The sequence below is a fragment of the Sus scrofa genome, chromosome 2 (genome assembly GCF_054392235.1).
Source record: "Sus scrofa isolate SSC_HxYL_T2T_F1_AM1 chromosome 2, Sscrofa_HxYL_maternal_Yorkshire_Landrace_v2.0, whole genome shotgun sequence".
NCBI lineage: Eukaryota > Metazoa > Chordata > Mammalia > Artiodactyla > Suidae > Sus > Sus scrofa.
Genome location: NC_139384.1, coordinates 94,246,308 through 94,266,016, shown reverse-complemented (window position 1 = coordinate 94,266,016; position 19,709 = coordinate 94,246,308). Strand labels below are relative to the sequence as shown.

At 39.2% G+C, this 19,709-nt stretch overlaps 2 protein-coding genes across 12 annotated transcripts in view; one reads left to right on the top strand and one right to left on the bottom strand.

Moving 5' to 3' along the window:
* The window catches only part of GFM2 (GTP dependent ribosome recycling factor mitochondrial 2), an 87,323-nt gene that overhangs the window by 41,747 nt on the left and 25,867 nt on the right, over positions 1–19,709 (top strand). For 6 of the 11 annotated variants that reach the window (XM_085013821.1, XM_085013819.1, XM_085013825.1 and 3 more), the window contains 9 exons: positions 1,668–1,808; positions 1,892–1,991; positions 2,949–3,138; positions 7,331–7,407; positions 9,866–10,004; positions 11,734–11,913; positions 13,330–13,445; positions 17,275–17,457; positions 17,841–18,075. In XM_085013821.1, the coding sequence (XP_084869947.1) occupies positions 1,668–1,808; positions 1,892–1,991; positions 2,949–3,138; positions 7,331–7,407; positions 9,866–10,004; positions 11,734–11,913; positions 13,330–13,445; positions 17,275–17,457; positions 17,841–17,969 (1,255 nt within the window). In that variant the 3' untranslated portion in view covers positions 17,970–18,075. Of the gene's footprint in view, positions 1–1,667; positions 1,809–1,891; positions 1,992–2,948; positions 3,139–7,330; positions 7,408–9,865; positions 10,005–11,733; positions 11,914–13,329; positions 13,446–17,274; positions 17,458–17,840; positions 19,507–19,709 lie in introns of those variants that run through there. The other 5 variants (XM_085013822.1, XM_085013824.1, XM_085013817.1 and 2 more) reach the window with 4 other exon arrangements.
* The window catches only part of HEXB (hexosaminidase subunit beta), a 39,670-nt gene continuing 38,182 nt past the window's right edge, over positions 18,222–19,709 (bottom strand). The window contains 3 exon segments of the mRNA NM_213921.2: positions 18,222–18,387; positions 18,677–18,781; positions 18,926–19,016. Of these exon segments, the coding sequence (NP_999086.2) occupies positions 18,327–18,387; positions 18,677–18,781; positions 18,926–19,016 (257 nt within the window). The 3' untranslated portion in view covers positions 18,222–18,326.

Sequence of the window (19,709 nt, the reverse complement as noted above, 5' to 3'; positions counted from 1 at the left end):
TCAAGATTTTTCATAGGCTTAAAATATTTTGTGACTATAAGGAAAGGTCCTTTGTTTTACTGTTGTTTTACAATTGTCCCCTAATAGCTTTGTCCTTGGTAATAAATCCTCTAAAAATCTGAGTGAGTTGCATGCAACATGGCACATAAGAGGTAGACATTCATCCTCTTAGCTAGGACCTTAGTCACTTTTCATACCTCTCAATTGGAGAGGCAATATGGTGAAGCATTAGGAGCATGGACGGTGTACTCCCTGGATTATGGACCATGTGCTACCTGGGTTGACATCTCAGGTCTTCCAAGTTGCTTAACTTCTCATCTGTAAGAGGCAGAGAATAGGACTTCTCATAGGATTGTTAATAAGAATGAAATGAGCTAAAATTTATAAAAGCACATAGAACACTGCCTAGTATATGATCAACTCTGTATAAGGATTTGTCAAAGTTAAAACTTGGAGAGAACAGTAGTAAGATTAGAGAAACTCTGTAATAGAAGTGTCTAACCTACTTTGAGTCATGGACTCCTTTGCAACTAATGAAAATGTAGAGCTTTTTTCAGAAAAAATGTACCTATGTACAAAATAGGGCAATTTCAGAGAGATTTAAACTTTCTGAAACCTGTCATTGAATACCAATTTAAGGGTATCATTCTCTAAGTGTTGGCTGTGTAAGTAAATAAATTCAAGTCTGTAGTGTAGATGTATGCAGCTGTGCAACTGAAGAGAAAGTCAGAGACAGTGAAAGCAGTAATTGGAAAGTACCTATTTGTTCACCCCATGTAGGGTTTTAAGAAGTGATGGCGAATTCCTGTCATGGCTCAGTGGTTAATGAACCTGACCAGTATCCATGAGGATGCAGGTTCGATCCCTGGCCTTGATCAGTGGGTTAAGGATCCAGCATTGCCATCAGCTGTGGTATAGGTCGCAGATGTGGCTTGGATCCCGAGTTGCTGTGGCTGTGGTGTAGGCCAGCAGCTACAACTGATTTGACCCCTAGCCTGGAACCTCCACATGCCTCAGGTGTGGCCCTAAAAAGACAAAAGCCAAAAAAAAAAAATAAATAAATAAAGTGATGTGATGTTCGTAGGTATGTTTTTTGAGGAGGGAAGTCTCAGCAAGAATTATTTGCTGGAGTTCCCGTCGTGGCGCAGTGGTTAACGAATCCGACTAGGAACCATGAGGTTGTGGGTTCGATCCCTGCCCTTGCTCAGTGGGTTAACGATCCGGTGTTGCTGTGAGCTGTGGTGTAGGTTGCAGACGCGGCTCAGATCCCACGTTGCTGTGGCTCCAGCGTAGGCTGGCAGCTACAGCTCCGATTGGACCCCTAGCCTGGGAACCTCCATATGCCGCAGGAGCGGCCCAAAGAAATAGCAAAAAGACAAAAAAAAAAAAAGAATTATTTGCTAATAGGGGTAATATTTGGAGGAGATTCCATTGTTTTTAGTTTTGAGGAATTAATGGTATGATCGCTATTAAATAATTTAGTCCAGTGGAGGAAGAGAGATACATAATACATTATTTAGTAGGCCTGGGTAGCAAAAGTAGATTTGAAGAATCTTTGGAGGAAAGCAGGGTTAGGTTTGTGTGGTGATTCTGACCTGATCTATATAGATACTTAGGAAGTGTATTTTAACGGCTTTTCTGGAATTTCTCCTTAATTTTATTTATAGGCAGTGGTATAAGGGTGACTTATGTGCATTGGCATTTAAAGTTCTTCATGACAAACAGCGAGGACCACTGGTTTTTATGCGCATTTACTCAGGCATGATAAAACCCCAGTTGGCCATCCATAATATTAATGGAAACTGCACGTAAGTAGAAACCTAGGTTATTTTCTAAAGCTTCACTCATTTCTGTAAATAAACTTTTACTAATACAAATCATGGTTTTACAGGGAGAGAATAAGTCGTCTGCTTTTGCCATTTGCTGATCAACATGTAGAAATTCCTTCACTGACTGCTGGTAACATTGCTTTGACTGTTGGGCTTAAACATGTAAGTGACCAAATGGTTCCTCTAGGAAGTAACAGCTTAAATGTTTAATTAAAAGTAGGTTTTGTCTTTGTTTTTTGTCTTTTTAGGGCTGCACCTGTGGCATATGGATGTTTCCAGGCTAGGGGTTGAATCAGAGCTATAGCTGCTGGCCTGCATCAGAGCCACAACAACACAGAATCCGAGCCACATCTGCAGCCTACACCACAGCTCACAACGATGCCGGATCCTTAACCCACTGAGCGAGGCCAGGGATGGAACCTACATCCTCATGGATACTAATCAGGTTCGTTATCACTGAGCCATGATAGGAACTCCAAAAGTAGGTATTTTGTAATAGCAAAATCCGACAGACAATACAAAAATGATCAGTATTGGAATAATGAATATTGTAGCATCTTTATCAGTATGATTGAATCTCAAGAAAAGTAAATTGCACGGGGTTATAAATAGTATGGATTGTATTCATATAAAATTTAAATCCGAGTAAAATAATACAATATTTATGGTTATATACATGTTTTAAGTTTATATAAAATAATGAGTATCCTGTTGGGGTTTTTTTTTCCATCTGGATTATTGCAGAAAATTTAACTTTATCAGGTAAAAAGTGAAGATATTTCCCGAGGAAGGCTTCGTAAGGGGTAGGATTTTTTGTCTCTTGTTTTGCTGAATGAATTTTGGATATAGTTTGTATGTATGTGTTGTATTGTTAGATTTTATTACATCAGTATTTTGAATAGAAATCTTTTTTTTTTTTTTGGCCTTGCCTGCAGCTGGATAGAATTTCTTCTACAAGTTTAATTAGCTTTACCTATGTAAATTTATAGTCAGCTTTATGAATTTGTCTCTCTTTCAAGCTCTGATGAAAAGATGGTGCCACGTTAAAATTTTTCTTTGGTGGAAGCTGAGTGCTTGCCAACAGCTTACTTTGACCCATGGCATCTTGTTTGCTTGCAGACTGCCACTGGAGACACCATCGTCTCATCCAAGTCCAGCGCGTTAGCTGCAGCTCGTCGAGCCGAGAGGAAGGGAGAAAAGAAGCATAGAGAAAACAATGAAGCAGAGAGGCTTTTATTGGCTGGGGTAGAGATTCCAGAGCCTGTGTTCTTCTGTACCATAGAACCTCCTTCAGTGGCTAAGCAGCCAGGTACAAATGGTCTTGGTGTATCAATTAATAGGTGGTCTGATAATTTAGATAAAATAGTTACGTAGTTAACTGCTAAAGATTTTTTTGCCTCATTGAGTTCAATTTTATCAGTATTTATTGGTATTTTTTGTGATGGCCTACTTTTTTATTTGAGATGTCTTCACTTTTACAAAATTTCATTTTTTCTTGTATCTTGGCCGTTTTTCTTTTATCCTATTTATACTCTTGCTCCTATGGTGCTAACTATGGGATTCTAAGTAATTGACCTTAGGATTGCCCTCCTATTATATTAGATTAGATAGTAACCAATTCATAACTTATTCAGCTTCCCATCATCATTTAAAAAAATTTTTTTTTCAAATTAATAGACTTTATTTTGAGGGGAAGCTTTAGGTTTACAGAAAAATTGAGCATAAAAGAGTTCCCATATACCCAGTCAAAACCCTCCCCTCCCTAGTTTCCCTGATTTTTTTTCTAATTTTATTGAAGTATAGTTGATGTACAATGTTGTGTTAATTTCTGCTATATAACAAAGTGATTCATTTATGCATATACACATATCCATTCTTTTTCAGATTCTTTTCTTGAAACAGATTAGCACAGGGAACTATTTCCAGTATTCTGTGATATAGAGCAGGTCCTCGGCCAATCATTCCGTAAACCACAGTGTGCATAATGCCAACCCAAAACCCCCAATCCATTCTCCCCTCCATATGTCCTGCTTTGGTAACCATAAATTTGTTTTCGAAGCGTGAGTCTGTTTTTGTTTTGTTTGTTCATTGATATAATTGTTTTAGAATTCACATATATGTGATATCATATGGTGTTTGTCTTTGTCTGACTTACTTCACTGAGTATAATAATCTTCAGGTCCATTCATGTTGCTACAAATAGCATTATTTCATTTTTTTATGGCTGAGTAATATGCCATTGTATCTGTGTACCACATCTTCTTTATCTATTCCTCTGTTGATGGACATTTAGGTTGCTTCCATGTCTTGGCTATGGTAAATAGTGCTGCAGTGAATATTGGGATGCATGTATCTTTTCAAATTACTGTTTTCTCTGGGTAGATGCTCAGAAGTGGGATTGCTGGATAATATAGTTGTCTTATTTTTAGTTCTTTTAAGGAACCTCCATACTGTTCACCATAGTGGTTGTACCAATTTACATCCCCACCAACAGTGTAAGGAGACCTTCCTTTTCTCCACACCCTCTCCAGCATTTATTGTTTGCAGACTTTCTGATGATAGCCATTCTGACCAGTGTGAGGTGGTAGATGTTCATTTTTTGATGTTCATAGTTTTGATGTTCATTTCTCTCATCATTAGTGATGTTGAGAATCTTTTCATGTGCCTGTTGGCCATATATCTTCTTTGGAGAGATAGCTATTTAGATCTTCTGCCTATTTTTTGGTTGGGTTGTTTGTTTTTTTGATATTGAGCTATAGGAACTGTTTGTATATTTGGGGAATTAATTTTCTGTCAGTTGCTTCATTTCCAGATATTTTCTCCCATTCTTTTGATTTTCTTTTTCTCTTTTTCTCTCTTTGCTTTTTTCTTTTATCTCTTTCTTTTTCTTTTTAATGATTTCCTTTGCTGTGCAAAAGCTTTTGAGTTTAATATAGGTCCCATTTGTTTATTTTTGTTTTTATTTTTATTACTGTAGGAGATGGATTCAAAAAGATATTGCATAAAAGATATGACATAAAAGACTTGATTTATGTCAAAGAATGTTTTATATTTTCTTCTAAGAGGTTTATAGATCTGATCTTACATTAGGGATCCAATCCATTTTTTTTTTGTCTTTTTAGGGCCGCACCCACGGCATATGGAGGTTCCTAGTCTAGGGTCGAATCAGAACTACAGCTGCTGGCCTACATCACAACCACATCAACATCAGATCCGAGCCGCGTCTGCAACCCACACCATAGCTCATGGCAACACCGGATCCTCAACCCACTGAGTGAGGCCAGGGATCAAACCCACAACCTCATGTTTCCTAGTCTGATTCATTTCCACTGTGCCACGATGGGAACTCTGGGATCTAATCCATTTTGAGTTTATTTTTGTGTATGGTGTTAGAAAGTATTCTAGTTTCATTTTTCTACATGTAACTGTCCTGTTTTCCCAACATCACTTATTGAAGAGACTTTCCTCCCCTATATGTTCTTGCCTTCTTTGTCATAGATTAGTTGACCATATGTATGTGGATTTATTTCTGGGCTTTCTATCCTGCTCCATTGATCTATATTTTTTTTCGTGGCAGCACCATACTGTTTGGATAACTATAGCTTTGTAATATAGTCTACAAAGTCAGGGAGCCTGATTTCTCCAGCTCCATTTTTCTTTCTTAGGATTACTTTGGCTATTCAGTCTTTTGTGTTCCCATACAAATTTTAAAAAATGTTTTGTTCTAGTTTTGTGAAAAATGCCATTTGTAATCTGATAGAGATTATGTTGACTCTGTAGATTGTCTTGGGTAGTATAGTCATTTTGATAATATTGATTCTTCCAGTCCAAGAGCATGGTATATCTTTTTTTTTTTTTTTTTTTTGTCTTTTGTTGTTGTTGTTGTTGCTATCTCTTGGGCCACTTCCGCGGCATATGGAGGTTCCCAGGCTAGGGGTTGAATCAGAGCTGTAGCCACCAGCCTACGCCAGAGCCACAGCAACGCGGGATCCGAGCCGCGTCTGCAACCTACACCACAGCTCACGGCAACGCCGGATCATTAACCCACTGAGCAAGGGCAGGGACCGAACCCGCGACCTCATGGTTCCTAGTCGGATTCGTTAACCACTGCGCCACGACGGGAACTCCAGCATGGTATATCTTCCCATCTGTTTGTGTCTCTTCAATGTCTTTCATGAACATCTCAATAGTTTTCAGAGTACAGGTCCTCTGCCTCCTTAAGTAGGTTTATACCTTGGTGTTTTATTGTTTTTGATGTGATGGTAAATGGGACTATTTCCTTAATTTCTCTTTCAGATCTTTTGTTGTTAGTGTATAGAAATGCAAGAGATTTCTGTGTACTAAGTTTGAATCCTGCAACTGATTCACTGATGATCTCTAGTGACTTTTTGCTAGAAAATCTTTGGGATTTTCTAGGTATGGTATTATGTCATCTGCAAGCAGCGACAGTTTAATTTCTTTTGCAGTTTGGATTTTTCTTTTTCTTCTCTGATTGCCATGGCTAGGACTTCCAAAACTATGTTGAATAAAAGTGGCAAGAGTGGACATCCTTGTCTTGTTCCTGATCTTAGTGGAAATTCTTTCAGCTCTTCACTGTTGAGAATGATGTTGTTATCTGTGGGTTTGTCGTATATGGTCTTTATTATGTTGAGGTAGGTTTCCTTTATGCCCACTTCTTGGATGGTTTTTATCATAAATTGGTGTGGGATTTTGTCAAAAGCTTTTTCTGCATCTCTTGAGATGATCATATGGTGTTTATTCCTTAGTTTGTTAATGTGGTGTATCACACCAATTGATTTGTGAATATTGAAGAATCCTTGCATCCCTGGGATAAATCCCACTTGATCATGTTGAATGATCCTTTTAATGTACTGTTGGATTTGGTTTGCTAGTATTTTTTTTGAAGATTTTTACATCTATGTTCATCAGTGATGTTGGCCTGTAATTTTTTTTGTGGTGTTGCTGAGTTGGGACCAGGGTGATGGTGGCCTCATAGATTGGAAGTGTTCCTTTCACTTCAGTTTTTTAAAAGAATTTCAGAAGGAAGTGTTAACTTTTCTCTAAATGTTTGATAGAATTTGCCTGTGAAGGCCACATCCAGACTCCTCACTGTGGCCGTTAAGGCCCCACCACACATCTCCCTCCTTACCTGATGCTACTTTCCTTTTGCCCACCAATATCCAGCTGTACTGCCCTTCTTGTTTCTTGAGTAGAAACCGTTCCTTGCACAGCCATTTCCTCTGTCTGAAACTCTTCTACTTCAGGATTTTACCTAAAAGGTCGTTCTTTTTGGTTTGCGTCTTTATCCAAATTATCCTGGAGAGGTCCTCCCACGTTACCCAGTCTAAGTCATCTTCCATCGCTCTCGTCACCTTGTTCCATTCTCTCCAAACATTTCTGGTTGTTTGAGATTTTCTTTTTCAAAGTTCATTTGCTCGTTCATCTATTTTTCCCACTAAAATATTTTTCCCACAAATATGAAGATATTGTTTATCTTCCAGATTTGGATCATGCATTGAAATGCCTTCAGCGCGAAGATCCCAGTTTGAAAGTGAAGCTAGATCCTGACTCTGGACAAGTATGCACATATTACTTAATCCTCAAAGTTTTTGAATAATAACACTGGTATGTGTGTGAGACAGAGAGAGTGGTTAAGTGCATATATCCTAACCTTTGACTGGCCTCTGCCTCTAAAAAAAAAGCTTTCTTTTTTCAGTTCTCTTGTAATTTAAATTTCTGATTATTATGTTGACTGAAGTTAAATTCTCCTTAGTTCCTCAGTATAATTATACCTCACTTATTTAAATAATCTCCAACATTTCTGCATTATAGAATACAGCCTTTTGTGGGATTTTGAAATAAGGTTCAACCCCAAGATAAAGCCTTGAGACCCTTGTGCTAAAACTTATAGAAGCAGCTTTACTAAAGGGAGGATGCTATCATCTTCATGATGATAACACAGATAAAATGGGTGAGAACTGAAACTGAGAGATTACAGCCTAACAATGTGGGAGGAAACAGAGTCATAAAGATACAGGACTTTACTGAATATTATAGTACAGTAAAAGAACAGATGTTCATTCTGTATCTTGTTTTTAGGAGGGCAGGATATAGTTTATGTAAGATTATAGAAAAAGTTACTTTAAAAGATGGTAAATTTGTCTTTAAAAAGGATAAACTGATTAATTTGAAAAATATGAAATACTTTATTTTCCCAAAGTCCAGCTAAATGAGGCAGCAATTTAGTTTAATTGGTCCTTGCTTTTTCCCTAAATAATCCACTTCTTTAACTTTATATTAAATCTTTAGCAATCGTGCACCAATTTTTTGTTGTTGTTCCTTATAATTACATTTTTATTACAGTGAAAGGGTATGAATCAGAACTAGCCAAAAAAAGATGCATATGTGGCAAAGTCTGGGAGAGTTCTAAATGCAGAGTTTTCTTCAACCTCAGAGATGTGTTACCCTCCTGGCATAGAGTATCGCCTTTCAGGGAAGCTGACCCAAGTTTTTGGTGTCCAGGGTTTTTACTGGAGTAGAGTCACATACTGCCTATGTGGTTGACCTTTAATCTCTAGTGCCTCCTGTAGGATTAGGCTACTACCTTTACTCTCTAGGTTGTAAATGGATATGACTATTCCAAAGCCTACATCATAAATCCCATTGTTAGACTATCTGGTGGACGAAGGCCTCAGACAAGAAGACACTTCTATCAGACAGCATCTCGGCCTAGAGATAACTTGCTGGTAGCTGAAGGCAGGGGCCAGATCTCTCTTGGGGTAAAGTTAATTTTTTACTGCACAGATGGCATATGAATAAGATGGGGCAATCAGGGATTCCTTGCACTGTACTCTTTCATACACGAAGACCTTCAGGAATAACCACTGTTGCTTTAAAAAAAAAAAAATGTTTTGATGCAAATTTGGCTGTTCTAACAAGGACCCAAATAACATTGGTTCAAAGAAGATAAAAGTCAATTTCTCTATAACATCAAGGTCCAAGCTACTCTGGAAATTCTGAGTGCCCCCAGAACTATAAGGTACCCAGAATGGTTGAGAAATAGCCGCATAGGAGTGCTTGACCAAGGGGTTAGTCCTCCCATTTATAAGATGTTGCCCTCATTCATGTTTCAAGAAGGCTACATCTTCATTAAGAGAAGGGCTGTAGCTACCCTTTCCTTAAAGACATAACACAGAAGTTGGCAACAACATTTATACTTATATTCTGTTGGCCAGAACTTAGCTCTGTGGTTGGGAAGTGTAGTTCTAGTTAGATGTTACCCAACTGATAATTCAGCTATCAAGGAATAAGAGAATCATCTCGTAATTCACTGTTAATTGCTTTATTATTTCAATCAAAAAATTAAAAAACATTGTTTTACTGCTTTTAAAAAATTATAGAATGGAGTTTCCATTGTGGCTCAGCAGGTTAAGAACCCGACTAGCATGCATGAGGATGCAGGTTTGATCCCTGGCTTCGTTTAGTGGGTTAAGGATCTGCCATCGCCTAGGTTGCATAGGCGGCTTGGATCTGATGTTGCTGTGGCTGTGGTGTAGGGCCAGCAGCTGCAACTCCGATTCAGTCCCTAGCCTGGGAACTTCCATGTGCTGCAGGCATAGCCCTAAAAAGAAAAAAAAAGAGTAAAAGAAAATTACAGAAGAAAGTTTGTAAGTAGTGAAAGATAAAATATATTGATACGCCTTTTTTTTTTTTTTAAAGCTTTTTAGGACTGCACCTGCAGCACATGGACATTCCCAGGCTAGGGGTCGAATTGGAGCTACATCTGCCAGCCTATGCCACAGTCCTAGCAATGTAGGATCTGAGCCACGTCTGTGACCTACACTGCAGCTCACAGCAATGCCGGATCCTTAACCCACTGAGCGAGGCCAGGGATCAAACCTGCTTCCTCATGGAAACTAGTCAGGTTTGTAACCTGCTGAGCCACAATGGGAACTCCTGTATCAGACCTTTAATAGTATTTTGTGATAAACATTAAGTTTTTTCTTTGATCTTTGTTCTCTTCCTCTTTCAACCAGACTATCCTTTGTGGTATGGGAGAGTTACATATTGAAATTATTCATGACCGAATCAAGAGGGAATATGGACTGGAAACCTATCTAGGACCCCTGCAGGTAGCATACCGCGAGACCATCCTAAATTCAGTTCGTGCCACAGGTAAATACAACATTTAGACTTCACTGGTTTTGTTTCTGTCTTTCTCTCCAGTATCTGTTTTCTAAATCTCTTCGTTTACTTTTGTGTAAAGCAAGTTTAGTGTCTTCCATCAGTGGAGACAGGTTTTATGTTGTGTGTTTTTGCTTTTTAGGATTTGTTTTGTTTTAATCATAGCCCTATTTCATTACCACTCATTACATCCTATTGGCTGAGCCACTCATCAAGCAAGTGTGCAGTGGGATGAGCCATGTTAGTAGATGCCTTATCCCAGCCCTCACTACCAGAATGAGGTTTTTTTTTTTTTTTTTTTTTTTTTTGTCTTTTTGCATTTTCTAGGGCTGCTTCCGTGACATATGGAGGTTCCCAGGCTAGGGGTCTAATCAGAGCTATAGCTGCCGGCCTGCGCCAGAGCCACAACAACATGGGATCCAAGCCGTGTCTGCAACCTAAACCAGAGCTCCCGGCAATGCCAGATCCTTAACCCACTGAGCAAGGCCAGGGATCGAACCCACAACCTCATGGTTCCTAGTCAGATTCCTTAACCACTGAGCCACGACAGGAACTCCCATGAGTATTAGAATTTGAAGTCAGTGTGTTATTTTTACTCTACAAAGTGTGGAATATGGGCGTAGGGAAGATGAAAATGGATGAAGGTGATCAAAAGGTATAAAGTCCACTTACAAGATAAGTAAGTACTAAGAATGTAATATACAACATGATAAAGATAATACCGCATACATTATAAATGAAAAAGTAAATCCTAAGAGTTCTCATTACGAGGAAAAATTTTTTTTCTCTATTTCTTTATAACATTTTATTTGAGATGGTGGATGTTCACTAAACCTCTTGTTGTAATCAATCCATGATCTGTGTAAGTTAAATCATTATGCTATACACCTTAATTTATACAGTGCTATCTGTATGTCACTTATATCTCAAAGTTAGAGATATAATTAAAAAAAAATTAAAAGGTGGAAATTTCCACTATTTAATAAATATGGTAGTCCTATGCTGCTCATATTCTTGAGAAAGTGCAGTTTTTATATTTCTGTCCCGACTGTAAGAAATCATTTTTTTCTTACATACAATAATTTCTTTCATCTTTTTTTTTAGGGCTGCACCCATGGCATATGGAGGTTCCCAGGCTAGGAGTCTAATTGGAGCTGCAGCTGCCAGCCCACACCACAGCCACAGCAATGCTGGATCCTCAACCTACTGAGTGAGGTCATGGATTGAACCTGCAACCTCATGGTTCCTAGTCAGATTCGTTTCCCCTATGCCATGACAGGAACTCCCCTACATATAATTTCAATTTAATTCCTTTAATCAAAAGAACATGATAATTATTACTCTTGCCCCACAGAAAACACGGATACGGTTTGTGAAAAAAATACAGGAAATTTTGTAATTAAGAGAATTTCAGTCACGTAAGAGATGTTTAAAAGTGTAATCCACATAGAAAAACTTGTGTGATTGCCTGCCTCAACACATTTTAACAGTAAAACAGCATTAATAGGTGATTGAGAGCAGGTTTTTGAATTTGGTAAACAGAGAAACAGATGCTTTGTTGGTAGAACATTTACTCTGACATTTTAATACATTGTTGTTATTTTCTTCTGCTTTATTCTCCACGAGGCCTTGAATTTGTTTACTGTAATTTTGCCAGTTATGGCACTTTGACACCTTTCCAGCACAAATCTCTGAGATTCTATATTCAATTTGTTTATAGATGCCTTAGATAGAACTTTAGGAGACAAACGGCATCTTGTGACTGTGGAACTGGAAGCAAAGCCACTTGAAACATCATCCCTTCAGCCAGTGATCGATTATGCCCAAAGCGTTACCCAAGACCTTTCGCAGGCCTCTCAAGAGGCCGTTGAAAACGGCATTCATAGTGCATGCCTCCAAGGTAAGGTACCCAAATCACAGGAAGCCTTTAGTATCACACGCAGGGATTTAATCCCTATTCTTCTTTTCTAAGTTTGGTAGTGGTTTCTCTCTGTCTTTTCCCATCATTGCATATGTCACACCTTTATAGTTGTACTACAGTCCTTGGATGTTTTGTCCTTTTCAGTCTTGTGTTCACTTTGCACTTGAGTTTTGGAGGTTTCTACTGATACATCTTCCAACGCAGTCTCTTTCCTGAACTATGTCCCATCTAAGCCCATGAGTGGCTTTCTTCCTTTCTGTTACAGTGTTTCTAATCTCAAGCATCTCTTTTCGTTTCTTTCTTAGGACTTTTCTCTGCTACCACAGCTCATCTGTCCTTGTGTGCCCTCTACTTTATTAGCGCCCCAGCATACTAATTATAGTTGTTTATATTCCCAGTCTGATCATTCAGCATCCCTGCCATGTGTGGTTCTGATGTTTGCTCTGTGTATTCAAATTGTGGTTTTTGCTTTTCAGTGTGCCTTATCATTTCTCCTGGATAGCTAGATATGATGTACTAGGTAAAAGGAACTACTATAAACCGCCTTTAGTAATGTGAGGTGTGGGGGGAGGGAAGCAGTCTGTGTTCCTGGGATTAGGTCTCGGTCTTCTAGTGGGCCTGTGCCTCTGGACTTAGAACTGTGCAAGTATTACTCAGTTTTTTTCATCCCCCTTAGGTAGGATAGGATGGCCAGAGTAGACTGGAATTGGGTACTTCCAAGTCAGTCAGGCTGTGATTAACTAGTTTTCTGAGGGCATGCCGTGTTAGTAACAAGTGCCTTGAAGTATTTCAGAGTGGATTACTTTCCCCACCCCCTGAATATCTGATTTTACTCTGAGAACCTGCTTGCGCTCCTAGAGGTAAATCTCACAAAATTGTGCCCCTTCCCACTCCCAAGACTGGGACCCCCCCTAGAGTTTTGAACTCTGACTTGTCCTGCAGTCACCTGTCTGTCCCTCTAGTCTTGGGGGTAGTGGTTTGCCCTTTGTCTTCCCATTTCTTACCAATCCAGTAAGAGTTGTTGCTTTTTATTTATTGCTAGGACAGAGGGATGACTTCCAAGCTCCTTATGTGTGGAACTGGAAACTTCACCCGGGGCATATGGAGGTTCCCAGGCTAGGGGTCAAATCGGATCTATAGCCAACAGCGTACACCACAGCCACAGCAACTCCAGATCTGAGCCGTGTCTGCGACCTACACCACAGCTCACGGCAATGCTGGATCCTTAACCCACTGAGCAAGGCCAGGGATCGAACCCGCGTCCTTATGGATACTAATCACATTCGTTTCCGTTGAGCCACAATGGGAACTCCTCTGCCTATGTCTTTACATTTATCACTTATTCCTCATTGTATATTGAGTCCTAACACAAAACAATTCTTCTCCCTTACATAGGACCATTGCTTGGATCCCCAATTCAAGATGTGGCAGTTACTTTACATTCACTGGTAATTCATCCTGGTACCTCTACAACTATGATTTCTGCTTGTGTCTCAAGATGCATGCAAAAGGTATGCAAGTGTCCCAATCCCTTTTTGCTTTAAGCTGACTCTCTGGACAGTAGTGTACTACTGATCCACAGACAGCTGTGCTCGCAGTGCCTGACCTTGTTTTTATCGTTGCATCCTGAGCCTTATAGTCAACACGAGTTTTTACTGTAGAGAATCTTTAATTTCTTAATCACTAGGATTTTACTCAAAAGAGTATCTAAGAAATTACTGTTTAATACACAGATATTAAAAACTTCAGTGCTATCTCTGCTTTCCCCATCCTGGGTACACAGCCATTAGAGGCAGGCTTGGTAGATTTGAGTAAAAGACATTTTTAGGGTCAGCTTGGCCCAAAATAGGCTATAATATAAAGAATATTGAAGGTCTAATGTTAGTTCCAATGTAGAAGTTCATGTTTAGTAAGTCCTGCTGAATGACAGATCAGATAAGCATTTTCCTTTTCTGAGCATAAAGGAGTCTGATCTTGGTGTGGTTACCTGGGATATGTCCTTGAGTATCTTGCCCAGTTATTTACTGGAGCTGGACTAACCCCCAGGACCTCAGGGTGATGAATGCTGATTACGTGCGTTCTCAGTGTGGGAATATTCTAGTTTTCTGGGTGACTGATTTTACATTAACACACTTGGTTTTATAACTATTGTCTAGTATTTTGGACTGTGTTTGAGACTTGATTTTCCCATAGCCTTATCTGATTTCATAGTTATAAAGTTAATTTAGACACCCTAAGCCCTAGACTTAGGGAGGCTGAAGTTTAATGGCTTTTTCATGTAAGTTCAAATTCATATTTCTTAACGAGTTTTTTTGATTTAAAAAAACCTACACTTTGAAAAATTATTTGGAAGTTTTCTCCTGGCACAATGGGTGAAGGATCTGGTGGTGCCACAGCTGTGGCACAGGCTGCAAATGCAATGTAGTTTTGATCCCTGGCCCAGAAACTTCTATATGCCACAGGTGTAGCCACAAGAAAAATTATTTAAGTTTTGTTTTCCTAAGCATATAGTTAGAAATCTCACCTGTGGTCATGATTAAATTGTTGAAAATATTTACCTTCCAGTAGTTCTTAAGAGTTTTTCCTGACATTGGTTTTAATATTGAAATAACAGTAACCTGAAAGATGATGAGATGTTTCTCAATTAACCCAAAGCCCCAGGGTATGGGCCAGTCTTCAAAATCTGATCATAATAGGAGTTCCCTGGTGGCCTATTAGTTAAGGATCTGGCATTGTCACTGCTGTGGCATGGGTTCAGTCCCTGGCCTGGGAACTTCCACATCTTGTGGGTGTGGTCAAAAAAAAAAAAAAAAGTCATAGAGGAGAATACTCTTTAATTCATTAAGTAAAATGCTACCAATAGAAGTACTGTGGCTCCTGTTAAACTTCATCTAGTGGGGAAGCTTCTTCCACCTGGAAGAAGTTAATAATGCTTCATATATTTTTTTGTGGAGAAGCTATTTTTGTAACTAGGCGGTGGTGCCGTGGAAAAAGAGGACTAAGGACAGACCCGGGAGCACATTATGTCCCGTTCACTAACAGAGAACTCTGCTCTTTCCTTAGTTGTGGCATGTTCCCTCTTAATTTTTAACTCTTTCCCACGTTAGTGTGTTGTTTCTAAAAGATACTATGTAAAGCAGCACAAAGCTTTTGGAAAGAATTGCAGAAATACCGAGGATATGTTTAGTTGTTTACTGGTACCTGTCATTTATTAGTAATCTTTTCATTCAAGGACTATTAGATACTTTTTCTATAATTCCGTTGTTTCTATTGTTAGGGATCTCAAAGGCTTCATCAGCTATGAAGAACTGAGAGATTACCATTTGTTCATACCATAGCTGTTTTGACCATGTATGTGTGCTGTGTTTTTTGAAGCTTCTATGATAGAGGGCATCATATACTGTTGCTTTTACTAATTTGACCATTTTTCATGATAGTGAGGGTAGGAGGCAGGGAGGAAGGAGGAGGTGGTGAAAAAGCATTACTTGGCAATATAGGCAATGATAACACCCAGTTCTAAAGCCCTTGGGACTTTATAAGTGAGTAAGTGGCAAGGGAGCAGAAAGACATGATCAGCCAAACCCAGAGAAAGCAGAGGGCACTTTCCAGAGCCCTGGCTATTTTATCTGGTTTCCATTCCTAAGTAAATTTATTACCTCCACCTGACAAACAAAGGCTTAGAATTTATAGGAAATTGTTTACTTACTTTTGACTCTGACAGGCTGGAGCAGTAGGCTAGATAGCTTTTATTTTTTTTTTTTTTTTTTTTTTTTTTTTTTTTTTTTTTTTTTTTTTAATTTTATTTTCCCACTGTACAGCAAGGGGGTCAGGTTATCCTTACATGTATACATTACAATTACAGTTTTTCCCCCACCATTTCTTCTGTTGCAACATGAGTATCTAGACATAGTTCTCAATGCTATTCAGCGGGATCTCCTTGTAAATCTATTCTACGTTGTGACTGATAAGCCCAAGCTCCCAATCCCTCCCACTCCCTCCCCCTCCCATCAGGCAACCACAAGTCTCTTCTCCAAGTCCATGATTGATTTTCTTTTCTGAGGAGATGTTCATTTGTGCTGGATATTAGATTCCAGTTATAAGTGATGTCATATGGTATTTGTCTTTGTCTTTCTGGCTCATTTCACTCAGTATGAGATTCTCTAGTTCCATCCATGTTGCTGCAAATGGCATGATGTCATCCTTTTTTATGGCTGAGTAGTATTCCATCGTGTATATATACCACATCTTCCGAATCCAATCCTCTGTCGATGGACATTTGGATTGTTTCCATGTCCTGGCTATTGTGAATAGTGCTGCAATGAACATGCGGGTGCATGTGTCTCTTTTAAGTAGAGCTTTGTCCGGATAGATGCCCAAGAGTGGGATTGCAGGGTCATATGGAAGTTCTATGTATAGATTTCTAAGGTATCTCCAAACTGTTCTCCATAGTGGCTGTACCAGTTTACATTCCCACCAGCAGTGCAGGAGGGTTCCCTTTTCTCCACAGCCCCTCCAGCACTTGTTATTTGTGGATTTATGAATGATGGCCATTCTGACTGGTGTGAGGTGGTATCTCATGGTAGTTTTGATTTGCATTTCTCTTATAATCAGCGATGTTGAGCATTTTTTCATGTGTTTGTTGGCCATTAGATAGCTTTTAAAATCAAACCCACCAGTAGTTAGTATGGTGCTTACAAATGCCATCCAAAACCCATTTACCACCTTGCCTGATGTAATGGTGCATCTGCCTGGGACTCCAATAATCCTTGTACCTCTGCTGCTTCCCCAGGTTTTGTTCACTTCCTATCCACCCCTACGGTGTTTTAGCTCTTTCCTTTCCATGTGCTTGTTCTTCTTGGCCTTAGATATCTGTTCAGAATTTTAGATTCCAATCTTTTTTTTAAAAAGGAGAATGTGCTTCTAAATTTAGTGTCTTTTTTAGCTATCCCCTTTATTTCTCTTTTTGGTTGCCTTGACTTGTAGCACAGACTATAAGCATCAAAAACAAAACAAAGTTTAAATATGAAGAAATGTCTCTGAAGGGGCAAACACATTTTTTTCCCTTTATCTCTGGGCACATGTTCACAGGTGCTCTTTATATTCAGAATTTGCCAAGCATGCCCTTACAACACACCATACAAGAGGTCTGGAGATATATTGCTGTTATCATGCATGTATAATGAGTGAAGTTTTGGATTTTTTAAAGCAGGCTTGCATCTTTTTGCTAAAGGTTTGGGTTTAGGGGTATGAACAATATTTGTTTTTATGCATCTTACCTTTGTAACAAATTTGATCTGCAATTTAAGGAAGAGGGGTTAACATTCAGTGATTTCTTTATAGGCTCTGAAGAAAGCTGATAAGCAAATTTTGGAGCCCCTGATGAATCTCGAGGTTACAGTACCTAGAGATTATCTCAGCCCTGTCCTAGCAGATCTGGCACAAAGAAGAGGGAATATTCAGGAAATCCAGACTCGTCAGGACAACAAAGTTGTTATTGGATTTGTTCCCTTAGCAGAAATTATGGTAGGTACTTTGTGACTGAAAAGTACTCCCCCCCTTTTCTCATATCAAGGGTACATATATATATGCTTAGCAAAAAGATAATAAGTAACACCTGAAAGAAGCATCAAAGCTCTGATGCAAAGTTTTAGTCATTGGGAAATGTTGTGACTTTGGACATAAATTGCTGGGAGTCCTTTCCAGTCCACCACAAAGGTTGAGGTGAGCTGTACCAAAAGGTGCCACCAGCCGAAACGACCACTTTTCCCATTCCAGGCACTTATCTTACTTCTCCTTTTGCGCACTTTCATGACCTGTCCTGATAATGGACAAAAGATCTGGAGGGAGAGAGACTTAAGGCTTAATTTTGCTGAGAAAACTGACTTAAAATCAATTATTTTGATTAGGGTTATTCTACTGTGCTTCGGACGTTAACATCAGGCTCGGCTACTTTTGCCTTAGAGCTGTCTAATTATCAAGCCATGAATCCTCAAGACCAAAGTACGCTGCTCAGCCGGAGAAGTGGCTTGACCTAAGTACATGAGGTCCTTGGAGAGAAACGCAGGAGCACCCCTATCTCCTTCCAGTGAGAACAGTTTAAATGATAGAACTTGCAAATGGACAGTGGCACAGATGGTGAAGGTTTGTATATCTATGCAGTTATTATTGTCAGTAGTCAAGATTCGGTCCTTTAGAATATATTGAGTAATAGCACAACGTTTTAGCTGGTTGATTTTAAGCTTCTCTCACAAGAAAGGTGTCAGTCTTTATATATAATAAGACAGAGGTTTAATCAACAAAAAAGATATTTTATTCAAAAACATGGTATTACATTCATATTGATTGTAGTACAGATTACTGTGGGCTTCTCCCTCCTCTGTTTCAGCTCATTTTTACATTCTGTGCTCATGGTTACAGTAGCCAGTAAAGAGAGGTTCTGCAGCTATTCCTCGCCTGTAGGACAGATAAAATACAAAAGATGTTTTTGGTTGATGTAACTCATCTCTTGAGGAACTTAGTAGCTCAACTCAGAATCACTAAACCATACCAATAATTATTGAAAAAAACAGATGAAAGTCCAAACATGTTCTCCTTGGAGGTACTGTTCTCTCAGCTACAAAAAATAGCTCCCAATTTCTCTTGATTAAATCACTCTTTCTGTTTATATTAGCTAATACTAAATAAGGTCAAAAACCAGGCTGTATTTCATCATAGCCTAGCTTGAAAAATGAATTCGTCTTACCTGACCATTCTGCAGCGGTGAATGGTTAGTCTGCTGTAGGCATCATGTATGTCTCGGACATCTTTATGACTCCAGAGTCTCTCACCAACAGCACTTGCTCGAGGCCTAAAATTTAAATCACATGTCTCCCAACACAATTTAAATGCATTTTTTCTTAAATAGGCAAACCAGATGCTTGGGAAATTCCTAGTGGATAGAAACGCAAGGCTTAGGCACCTTAATTCAAATATTATCACTTAAATTTCATACCATAGTCTTGGAGTAAGGTTGGTTGCATCCACATATTCTCCCCATAGGCAAGCTTCTCCGCCAAGGACACGCTTTCTCTCTTTGTCAGAACCTACATTAAAACCATTGTTAGGAAGTTGCAACTTGAGGCTTATGTATGAGGCAATGCTGATTTCTCTTGTTATCCTAGGGTGACAATTTTTTCTCCTGTGTAGTCAACAGGACCTTGGGAGATGTTCATGGGTATGGCACAAAAAAAAGGTGAGAAGCTATTCCCACACTGAACCAGTAGCCAGTATATGTCAAGTAAGAGGGTGGGCCAGTGTTAAAGATACCACTGTATTTTGGTTTTATGCAAACTTATTTGGACAGCAGAAACCTTTATCCCCTGGTTGCCTGTGTATAGTATGGCAGGGACTACTAGTAACCACCACTCCTGCCTTCAAAATCTTTCTCTTGGTATTAAAGAGACTAAGTATCTAATACTTTGTCTTAGAGTAATTATGACTTTTTGATTCTCAGCAAATGCTTTTTTAGAGGAAGAGTTATGTAAATTCCTAATAGGCCTACAATTTTTTTTTTTAATTAGGGCCACACCCAAGGCTAGTGGAGGTTCCCAGGCTAGGGGTCGAATCAAAACTGCAGCCTAGGAATTCCCGTCGTGGCGCAGTGGGTTAACGAATCCGACTAGGAACCATGAGGTTGTGGGTTCGATCCCTGCCCTTGCTCAGTGGGTTAATGATCTGGCATTGCCGTGAGCTGTGGTGTAGGTCGCAGACGCGTCTCGGATCCTGCATTGCTGTGG